This window comes from Mobula birostris, chromosome 11, assembly GCF_030028105.1.
Source record: "Mobula birostris isolate sMobBir1 chromosome 11, sMobBir1.hap1, whole genome shotgun sequence".
NCBI classification, from domain to species: Eukaryota; Metazoa; Chordata; class Chondrichthyes; order Myliobatiformes; family Myliobatidae; genus Mobula; species Mobula birostris.
The window spans coordinates 109,937,622-109,949,632 of NC_092380.1; the positions used below are offsets into that span (position 1 = coordinate 109,937,622).

The following is a 12,011-nucleotide window of genomic DNA, read 5'->3' on the forward strand; positions in this document are numbered from 1 at the left end:
GGTTGTGTTGAATTGTTTACTAATCCTTCATTTTCTCTGTCCATGCAGGTATGGCCTCACAAGTTTTGGTTTGCCCACCACACTTCTATCAAACTCAGACAAGTGCCTTTTGTAGTGTGAAGAAGCTAAAAGTTGAGCCAAGCAGTTGTGTGTACCATGAAAGAACTTATCCACGGACTTACCTAAACGGACGGAACCTTGGGGTTGTCCACCCTGCTCACCTGGCCATCTCTTCCTTCCAGTTGAAGGACTCCGCCGGCAGAGCTCGCGGACAGAGCATCCTGGTGGCGGCAGGTGCAATTGCACTGGACCCACTGTGCGCCGCTGGGGTCACAGCAACGCAGCAGCCTCTGGCAGTGGTACCGCAGGGCGAGAGGCCAGGAGGCCGTCTGACCTCGCTAGAGAGCTACCAGCGATGTGGGTTGAAGAGAAAAAGTGAGGAGCTCGACAACCGAGGTAGCGCCATGCAGATTGTAGATGAGCTGCCGATAATGCCGGCAATGTTGCAGGCGGGCATTGGGAACCCGGTTACTGTTGTGACTACTGCCCCTAAGCAGAACAGTGCAAGCGGAGATGGCGATTACCACCTGATGCAGCACGAGGTGCTGTGTTCGATGAAGAATACCTATGAGGTCCTTGACTTTCTGGGGCGCGGGACCTTCGGCCAGGTGGTAAAGTGTTGGAAGAGGGGTACGAATGAGATTGTGGCGATAAAGATCTTGAAAAACCACCCCTCGTATGCACGGCAGGGGCAAATCGAAGTCGGCATCTTAGCACAGTTGAGTAACGAAAACGCGGATGAGTTTAACTTTGTGCGTGCCTACGAGTGCTTTCAGCACCGGAATCATACGTGTTTGGTATTTGAGATGTTGGAACAGAATTTATATGACTTTTTAAAGCAGAACAAGTTTAGTCCCTTGCCCCTAAAAGTGATTAGGCCAATCTTGCAGCAAGTGGCCACTGCACTGAATAAACTGAAGAGCCTTGGTTTAATCCACGCGGACCTCAAACCAGAGAATATCATGCTGGTCGATCCCATTCGGCAGCCTTACCGGGTTAAAGTGATCGATTTTGGGTCAGCCAGCCATGTGTCCAAAGCCGTATGTTCGACGTATTTGCAGTCGCGGTATTACAGGTGAGTGCCAGTTCATCTGCGGAGCCACAGCCAGCGGAGTGAGGTGATGAGTTTTGGCAGAGGTTTTTTTTTTACATCATGTGCTGTACACATTAACAAGAGGTTGTGAACTTGTCAATTTGGTTTTATGATACAGGGTATGCTTCCAATAGAAAGCTGAATTTAGTGGGGAATTTTGTGCAGCACTTGTTGGTGATAATGCGTTTAATTATAACTGTGCTTTTTTTATTATTGCAAGCTTCTACAGTAAATATTTTTCCTATTTTTTTTTTAAAACTGTTGTATCTTTTAAATATGTTGAATATGAATTCCAGGACGTTGGCTGGAGAATTTCTATTCATTTTTTTATTATTACCTGCAGTAGACTTCTGCGAGGTGGCAAGACCATGAGACCATAAGACATAGGAGCAGAATTAGGTGATTCAGCCATCGAGTCTGCCCCGTCATTTCAACACAGTTGATTTATTATCCCTCTCAACCCCATTCTTCTGCCTTTCTCCCAAAACCTTTGACGCCCTCACTAATCAAGAACCCATCAACCTTCATTTTAAATATACCCCCTGACTTGGTCTCCGCAGCTGTCTGTGGCAATGAATTCCACAAATTCACCACCTCATCTCTGTTCTAAATGGACGTTACTCTGTTCTGATGCTGTGCCCATTGGTCCTAGACTCACCTATATAGGAAACAAGGATGTATTTCTATCTAAGATGATTGTGTGTTGGTGTCGTGCAGTCTGGAAGATCCTCAGTTTGTTTTTAAGAATTCATTTTGAAATCGGTAGAGTATAAAAGTAAGAATGTAATGCGGAGGCTCTATAAAGCATCGGTCAGACCACTGGAATAGTAACTAATCGTGGGTATTGGGATCCCAGAACAAGTCCATTACTAAATTTTTTGTCTGTGTAGCATTAGCTCATCTTAAAACAGCATAACAATAGGAGCAGAAATTTGATCTACAGTTCACGTGGAGCGGTTAGGTTCGTAGTGGTTAGCGCACTGCTTTGCAGTACCAGCAATCAATCATTGTGGTTCAATTCCCACCAGTGCCTAGGAGTTTGTATGTTGTCCCCATTAGTTTCATCCCACATTCCGGGTTGGGATTAGTAAGCTGTGGGCATGCTATGTTGGCGCTGGAAGCATGACAGCACTTGCAGGATGCCAAGCACAATCCTCTCTGACTTAATTTGACGCAGACGATGCACTTCACTGAGGCTAAAACAAGGCAGCAACAATGTCTTTTACCCCCATAAAGTGGCAGATGTATAGTTTTGAATGGCAACATTACTCAGTGTGTTTTGAGAAGGATGAAGGGGCGGGCCCTCATGGAGTCGTTTCCCCAGGAGTTGTTGATTGCTTCCATTACTCTGATGTTTTTGGCACTGATGGCGAAGCTTAAAACTATTCCTGGAAGACAGTTGCACAACACCATCATTTTTGCCAGCTACTTTCTTCGTACTGAAGGGCTATATTTAGAGAATCAGATGTTTTATCTATCAGTATTATCACCATGTGTTGTCTGAACACCCACTTTGCTGCTGAGTTACGCATATACAAAGTGCTGGAGGAACTCGGCAATTCAGCTAACATCTATAGAGAGGAATAAGGAGTCAACATTTTGAGCCAAGACCCTTCATCAGGACCTTGCATCAGTAGTCCTGGTGACGGGCCTGAAATGTCAGCTCTTTATTCCTCTCCATGAATAATGTCAGACCTGCTGAGTTCCCCCAGCATTTCGTGGATTTTCAGATGACATGGTGATAATGTCACCACATACAACTCTGAGATTCATTTCCTTGTGGGCATTCACTGTAAATACAAAGAAACACAATGGAATCAATGAAAATCTGCACACAAGACAGCCAAATAACCAATATGCAAAAGACAGCAAACTGTGCAAATACAAAATGAAAAGATCAAACAAAATACTAACAATAAATGCAAACACGAGGAAATCTGCAGATGCTGGAATTTCAAGCAACTTTTATGTATGCTACTAACAATAAATATCTAGAGTTCACTGAGTCCTTCAGGATATCGTAAAATCAATTGTTCATTAAAATGGGTTTAAAAGTACGTTACTTCAAGGGAAATTCAAGGCTGCAGATACCAAGGAAAGTACAAATGTAGTTCAGAGGAAGTATATTTTGAAGTTTTGTAAGCAGCCCGCAAAACTGCACCATGTATCGCCAGCGCCATCTTGGATGTCCTCAAACTATACATTAGCAAACACTAATGCAAACTGATGGATGTTACAGGATTCAGAGTATCCGTCCATGTTCTCAGATTCCTTCATGGCTTTATCTTTCAAACCAAATCTATAGGCGTCTTGAGTCTTCAATTTTGCCCCTTCTGTTCCCTTCATCAGATTGGATTTATTTGTAGCATGTTTATTAAAATATACATCACTTGTTTCAAATTAAGTCAGTGAGGATTATGCTGGGGCAGCCCACAAATGTTGCCATACTTCCAGCAACAACATAGCATGTACACAATTTCCTAACCGTAACACAATGTGTTTGGAATGTTGGAGGAAACTGGAGCACCCGAACGAAACCCAATGTACAGACTCCTTATAGACAGCGGGAGGAATTGAACCCCATTTGGTCATCGCTGGTCCTGTAAAGCAATTGCACTTAGCACTATGCTACCATACTGTCCCTGGATCATCTTGGGTTTGCAAAGTGACCTGCCTCTAGTTGTCTTGATCTAAAGTTTTATTATTGTCCTCCCTAAACCACTGTGTCTCGATCTCCACATTTAAGATCCACTGAAAAAGTTTTCCTTCCATAAAGCTTTTTATCTCTTACAATATAGAACACAGAACAGTACAGTACAGAACCAGGCCCTGTGACCCATAATTTTGTGCTGAACCAATTAAATTAGTAATCAAATGGCTGGCTAAATGGATCTCTTCTGCCTGCACAATGTCCATATCCTTCCTCTTTCCTCACATTCATGTGCGTATCTGAACATCTCTTAGAAGTCCTGAATGTTTCTGCCCCTACCACCACCCCAGGCAGCGCATTGCAGGCACCCACCACTCTCTGTGTAATAAAAAAACACTTGACCTTCACATCTCTTTTGAAGTTACACTCTCACCATAAATGCATGCCCTCTGGTATTAGACATTTCAACCCTGAGAAAAGGATATTGTCTGCCTATTCTGTCTATACCTCTCATAATCTTATAAACCTCTATCAGATCTCCCTTTGCCCTAGTTATTTCCTTGGTGTCAAATTCTGTTTTAAAACTTCCTGTGAAGTACTTTGGGATGTTTTGCAACATTAAGTGTACTATTTTAATGCTTGATGTTCTTGTTGATGGATGATATAATGTGCATGGCCTTGGATGGTACTTACTGATCAATCTTAGAGCACAGGGAGAAATTGGCTGCTCAGTAATCCATGTTTAATTTTGCTTTACCTTGTTACTCTATTGCAAATACAAAGTGATTTAGTACCTGTTTTGTTTATAAATTGTAAAAGATTTAAAGAAATAGAGATAGAACGAGAGGTGGATGATATAAATGATGTATTGTAAAAAGAAAGGTTGAGATTGGGTATTCAGTATATCTGCTGCCCTTCACTTCTGCCCATGCAATTCAGGGTTGTGCAGTGAACCATTATGGCCACAATTTTGATTCCATCCTGAGGTTTTCCAGTATAAAGGAAACAAAAATAAGAGAGGTCACTAAAATTTGAAGCCTGTGATCTTTTCCCCAAAGTCAAAGTAAAATTTATTATTAAAGTACGTATATGTCACCATGTACTACCTTGAGATTCATTTTCTTGCAGACATTAACAGAAAAATAAATAGAATAAAATTTGTGAAAAACTATGCATAAAGACTGACAAATAACCAATGTGCAAAAGAGGACAAATTGTGCAAATAAAGAAAATAATAATACTGCGAACATGAATTGTAGAGTTCTTGAAAGTGAATCTGCAGGTAGTGGAATCAGTTCAGAGTTGAGGTGAGTACAGTTATCCGTGCTGGTTCAGGAACTTGATGGTTGTAGGGTAATAACTGTCTCTGAACCTGGTGGTGTGGTTCCTAAGGCTTCTGTAATTCCTGCTCGATGGTAGTAATGATAAGAACTTTGCCCTCCTCACCAGTATTTCAAGTACTTTAGATGTTGTGCATTTCCAGTATTTCCTAATGAAGGGGTGCCCGTCTAATCTGAACATGCCTTGATGCCTGTCACAATTACAAGAGTGTATTTTTTGTGACATAATAATGAAGGGAAGCCATCATTGGACTGCAGGCTCTCACATTGAATAATGAACCAGATATTCTGTCTTGGTTGAGGATTAAGTATCGGGTGAAATCCTGTTCATCTTTGAAATGATGTAAAGTGACCTTCCACTTTCACCTAACATGACAGATATGGCCTTGGTTTAATACCTTCTCTCAAATATGGCACATCCAACTGTGTGTACTTCTTACTTCTGATGCTTATCAGGAAAGACCATGGATTTTATCTAATAGTTCACCATATTTTGTCATTTTACCCCACATGTTGGTTTATTATTGTTAAACTTTCAGACTGGGGTGGGCACAGTAGAGTAGTGGTTAACACAAAGCTTTGTAGTACCAATGACTGGGTTCAATTCCAGCCACTGCCTGCAAAGAGTTCCTGCCATTACCTTCTCCCTGTGACCATGTGGGTTTCCTCTGGGTGCTCCGGTTTCCCCTCACAGTCCAAAGACACACCATTTGGTAGGTTAATTGGCCAATGTAAATTGCCGTGTGATTAGGCTAGGGTTAAGATCAGGGGATTGCTGGGCAGCATGGCTCGAAGAGCTGGAAGGGGCTGTTCCACACTATGTCTCAAAAATATATATATATTTTAAATTCTTCATGTACTGCGATACACTGAAGAGTTTTCATTTTGCATGCCATGTGGACAGATCATATAAGCACAGTGATGTAGTAAAAGAAAACAATGTGATCATAAGACATAGGAGCAGAGAGGCTATTTGGCCCATCAAGTTTGCTTCCCATTCAATAATGGCTGATTTATTATTCTTCTCAACTCCATTCTCTCGCCTTCTCCCTGTAATCTTTGATGCCCTGACTAATCAAGAACCTTTCAACCTCCACTTTAAATATATCCAATGACCTGGTCCCCACAGCCATCAGTGACAATAGATTCCACAGATTTCCCCACCCTCCAAATAGTGGTGTTGCAGTTGTAGAGGAAGTACAGTGCAGGTAGACAAATAAAGTGCTAGGACCCCAAAGAGGTAGATTGGGACATTAAGAGCTCATATTTTAATATATGAGAGGTCTCTTCAAGAGTCTGGCAACAGCAGATTCTTCCCTTTTGCTTTCAAGTCCTGATGAAGGGTGTCATCCTGAACATTGGCTGTTTATTCCTCTCCACAGAAGCTGCCTGACCATATGAGTTCCTCCAGCCTTTTATGTGTATTACTCTGGATTTCCAGCAACTGCTGAATCTGTTGTGTTTAAAAGTTGTCTTTGAGTACGGTGGTATGCATTTTCAAAGTTTTGTATTTTCTATATGATGGGAGGAAAGAGAAGAGAGAATGTATGAAAGGGTGGCAGGAAGGTTGGGCAACTTGTGGAGGTTCACTACACACTTTCCATCATTGTGTTTCCACACATGTGCAATGTCATGTTGAGAAAGTCAGAGCGTCTCCTCAGACTGAGAGCCAGGTGCGTTTGAATCTCCATAAGATAGATACGTAGGCTCTAAGTCATGCACAGGACATGCTCTGGAACATATACGTCATGTTTTATTCACCTTCCTTTTGAAGATCAGAGTAAAAAATATGTGACTCATCGAGTGCTCTTACTTCACTCATCAATTAGCCATTCTGTGTAATGTGGATTATCGTCAGTAGAGCTAGTCTGTCTGTCTTGTGTGGAGAAATAAACAACAACAGCTGCCATATACTCCCAGGCATTCGGTTAGTAAGTGTCATCAGAACAGAAACAGACCCTTTGGCGGCCAACCAAGGTGTCTCCCTGAGTTAGTTTCATTTCCCTGTATCCATATCTAACTTCAGAGTTCCCAACTTTTTTATGCCATGGACCCCTATCATTAACCAAGGGGTCTGTGGACCCCAGGTTGGGAACCCCTGCTCTAAATCTTTCCTATGTCAGGATTCAACTTTCAAGGTTGTTTATTATCGTTCTTCAGTACACAAGTGTAAAAAAGAATGGAATTATTGTTACTCCAAATTGAATGCAGCAGAATATTGAATCTGTCTAAGAAGGACTTGGACAGATTGGGTGAATGGGCATAGAAGTGTCAGATGCAGTACAGTGTAGGGAAGTGTATAGTCATCACTTTGGTAGAAGGAAAAAGGTATCAACTATTTTCTAAACGGAGAGAAATTCAGAAATCAGAGACGCCAAGGGACTTTGGAGTCCTTGTGCAGATTCCCTGAAGGTTAACTTTCAGGTTGAGTTGGTGGTAACAAAGGTAAATGCAATGTGAATAGTCCTGATGAAGGTTTTGGCCCAAAATGTCGACTCTTTACTCTTTTTCTTGGATGCTGGCGGGCTTGCTGAGTTCCTCCAGCATTTTGTGCATGTTGCAATGTTTGCATTCATTTCAAGAGAACGAGAATATAAGAGCAAGAACGTGATGCCAGGGCTTTATAAGTCATTGGTCAGACTGCCCTTGGAGTATTGTGAGCAGTTTTGAGCCTCTTATCTAAGATGTGATAGCGATGGAGAGGCTCCAGAGGAACTTCACAAAATGATTCTGGGAATGAAAGGGTAAACATTAAGAGTTTTTGGCTCTGGGCCTGCACTTGGTGGAGCTTAGAAGAAGGAGAGGGATCTCAATCAAACCTTTCAGATATTGAAAGGCCTAGATAGAGTGGATGTGCAGAGGATGTCTCCAATAGTGGGACTCCTCTTTCTTGGGGGAGAATTACTGTGACCACCCATCTTATTTCTGCATCTCATGATTTTATGAACCTTCATAAGGTCTCCACTTACTCTCCTCTTGCTCCAGGAGAAAGAGTATCCAGTCTCTCTCCTTATAACTCAAACCCTTCTGTCCTGGTAACATCCTTGTGAATCTTCCTTGCGCCTCTCCAGCTTCATGGCAGCCTTCCTATGGTATGGTGACCAACAGTGTCCTAGGTGTGATCTCAGCGATGTCTTGTGCAGCTGTAACATGATGTCCTGCCTCTTGGACTTATTGCCCCACCCAGTGAAGACCAGCATGCCATAAGCTTTCTTCACTGCTTTATCTATCTGTGCCATCACTTTCAGGGAGCTATGTATTAGGATCCCTAAGTCTCTCTGTTCTGCAACATTCCTCAAGTTCCCATCATTTATTAAGGTTAAGGTGTTGAGACCAAGGGTAAAAGCCGATCTGGTGTTCAGCCACTACTCCATGAGGTTTTTCACACCTCTGCACTGAACTGACCATGTAGCTGTGGCCTGCAGCCAGCGGGTTCCTAGACTGGCTACGGTGCTGAACTGTGGCCTATGGCCATCACTCAGTCGCCTGAACCGGTTGCAGCACTGAATTGGCTCTGTATCTGTTTACTTTGTTTATTGTTTTGTATGATTTGTTTTTTTTCACATTGTATGTTTGACGATCTTTGTTATGTGGGTTTTTTCCATGGATTTTATCATGGTTTTTTTTTGCTTTTTTGCTGATTGGAAAAAGCTGTTAAAAGTTGTAAACTCAGTCACTCCATCATGGGCAATAGCCTCCCCAGCATTGAGGACACCTTCAAAATGTGATGCCCCAAAAAAGCAGCCTCCATTATGAAGGTCCCTCATCACCCAGGACATACCCTCTTCTCATTGCTACCATCAAAGACAAGGAACAGCAACCTGAAGACACGCACTCAACGTTTCAGGAACAGTTTCTTCCCCTCTGCCATCAGATTTCTGAATGGACAATGAACCCATGAACACTACCTCAGCAATTTTTCCTCTCTTTTTGCACAACTCATTTATTTTTTTAATATACTTTTTGTAACTTCTAGGTTTTATTAGTATGTATTGCAATGTACTGTTGCTGCAAAATAAATTTCACAACATATACAGGTGATATTAAACAAGATTCTGATGAATCTCAATGCTGTATATGGTATACATACTTTGATAATAAATGTACTTTGAACTTTGATTTATTGTGTAAGTCCTGCCTTGGTTTAAGTTCTCAAAATGCATCACCTGGCACATAATCTGAGTTAACTTCCATTTGCCAGTCCTTTGCCTGTTTTCCCAATTGATCTGTATTCCTGTTGTAACCATAGAGGACCTTCACTGACCACCACACCATTGGTTTTTGGGCAGCACAGTAACATGGCAATTACTAGACCAGTATTACAGCGCTAGCAATCACACAAAGTGATAGAGGAATTCAGCCGATCGGGTAGCATCTCCGGAGGGGAATAAACAATCAAAGTTCAAAATAAATTTATTATCAGAATACATACATATCACCACACCTTGAGATACTGCTTATTCTGCAGGCACACTCAGCAAACCTATAGAATAGTAACTGTAAAGAGGATCAATGAAAGAGCAAGAGCATAGAAGACAAAAAACTGTGCAAATGCAAATATAAATAAATAGCAATAAATAATGAGACCATGAAATAAAAGATAAGAATCCTTAACGTGAGATCAGTGGTTGTAGGAACACCAGAAAAAGAATGAGTGCAGTTATCCCCTTTTGTTCAAGAGCTTGATGATTGAAGGGTAGTAACTGTTCTTGGACCTGGTGGTGCAAGTCCTGAGGCTCTTGTACCTTCTAACTGATGGCAGCAGTGAGAAAAGAGTATGGCCTGAATGGTGAGGATCTTTGTTGATGGATGCTGCTTTTCATGTAGATGTGCCCAGTGATTGGAAGGGCTTTACCTGTGATGTACTGGGCCAAATCTAGTACCTTTTGAAAGATTTTCTGCTCAAAGTTGTTGATGTTCCCATAACAGAGCAGCTGGTCAGCACACTTTCCAACACATGTCTTTAGGAGTTTGTCAAGGTTTTTGATAATGCCAAATCTCCTTGGACTCCTAAAGAAGTAGAGGTGCTGTCATGCTTTCTTTGCAAATACATTTACATGATGGGTCCAGGGCAGGTCCTCTGAGATGGTGACACCCAGAAATTTAAGGTTACTGGCCCTCTCCACCTCTGATCCTCCAGTAACAGTAATAGCTGTTCCTGAACTTGGTGGTGTGGGTCCTGAAGATCCTATACATCTTTCCTGATGACCGAGCGAGAAGGAAGTATGGCCTGGATGATGGATGCTGCTTTCCTGCGACAGCACTCCCTGTAGAGGGAGGGCTTCACTGGTTCACTGGTGGGGAGGGCTTTACTCTTGATGGACCAGGCAGAATCCCATTACTTTTTGTAGGCTTTTCCATTCAAGGGCATGGTGTTTCCATATGACGCCGTAGTGCATCCGGTCAATATACTCTCCGCTGTGCGTCTACAGAAGTTTGTCAGAGTTTTAGATGGCATACCCAATCTACTGCCAGCATTTATTAAAATGTCTTAGTCAATTATAGATCTTTTTTCTGGCTTGCAGTTGTGCCTTCAACTACGTTCTGTTGTTAGTTCAATCTGTATTCTCTGTGCCATGGGTTACGTACAATGACATGAAAAAGTACTCTTTGGTGAAGTGCATTGTAGTCTCCTCTTCCCACAGAGACAGCCACAAGGATATAAACAACCTCCCTTCACTTATTTCTCTTATTTTACCAAATAAGTACAGATATTTTCAAACTATTTGAAGAATTTATGGAACAAATTCTTTAGCAGAACTTGTCTCTGGCCCCATGTGCATTGCCGTGACTTTCCATTATTTTCTTGCTGAAAAATGGAGTGTCTTTTTTCGACTGTCAGAGCACACGGGATTATATGGGATGTAAACAGGAAAAAGAGCTCTGTTCCCATCTTCTGTCTGGCTGAGTGCTTCCGTCATTGAATCTTTTTACATGCAGGAGTAGTTTTTGAACTGGAGTTTGGATTGCTGGAAGCCAATAAGGCAGCTTAAAATAGTCTTGGGGTAGGGCAGAGCTGTGGATGGAGTGGCATGGACAGCAGTGTGTGGCCTTTGCTCATTTACTTCTATAGATGGTGTGAGAGGCTGGTTGGAAAATTGAAAGAAGCCAGAAGCAAATGCCACATTGGCTCATTGGCATGCCCAGTGCCAGGATGTTCTATAAAGAGCGCGTGTGTGTGTGAGATGCAAGTCTTACATCCAGTAGTTTATACATTCAGTGGCAACTCTATTAGGAACCTCCTATACCTAAAAAGTGGTCACCAGGTACATGTTTGTGACCTTCTGCTGCTGTATCTTATCCATTTCAAGGTTCAACATGTGCATTCAGAGATGCTGTCCTCCACATCACTGTGTAATGCATGGTTATGTGACTTCCTGACCCAATCTGGTCATTCTCCTCTGACCTCTCTCATTACTACGACATTTTCACCCACAGAACTGCCGCTCACTGGATGTTCTTTGTTTTTCACACCATTCTCTGTAAAGTCCAATGACTTTTGTGTGTGAAAATCCCAGGAGATCAGCAGTTTCTGAGGTACTAAAACCACCAACAATCGCCTTGAAAGATCATGCAGAAGGTACAGAGAAAATGACTCAGTATGAACTAAAGAAAGCTGTGGACACTGTCAACCCTACACATACGCACTCAGAAGGCGTATACATTTATCCAGTTAAACCTAAACAACTGACTCATATCCAGAATAGACCTAAAGCTATTTAGGCACCAACAATCGTTCCACAATCAGAGGCACTTGATCGCCTTCACTCCCCATTCTGATATTCGGTCTGAACAACAACTGAATCTCTTGACCATGTCTGCATGCTTTTATGCACTGAGCTGCTGCCACATGCTTGGCTGATTAGAT

General features: G+C 42.2%; 1 protein-coding gene across 6 annotated transcripts in view; it reads left to right on the plus strand.

Annotated features, from left to right (window-relative positions):
• hipk3a (homeodomain interacting protein kinase 3a) overlaps positions 1-12,011 on the plus strand; it is a 249,625-nt gene that overhangs the window by 90,977 nt on the left and 146,637 nt on the right. For all 6 annotated transcript variants that reach the window (XM_072272834.1, XM_072272835.1, XM_072272833.1 and 3 more), the window contains one exon: positions 49-1,135. In XM_072272834.1, coding sequence (XP_072128935.1) covers positions 49-1,135 — 1,087 coding nt within the window. The remainder of the gene's footprint in view (positions 1-48; positions 1,136-12,011) is intronic.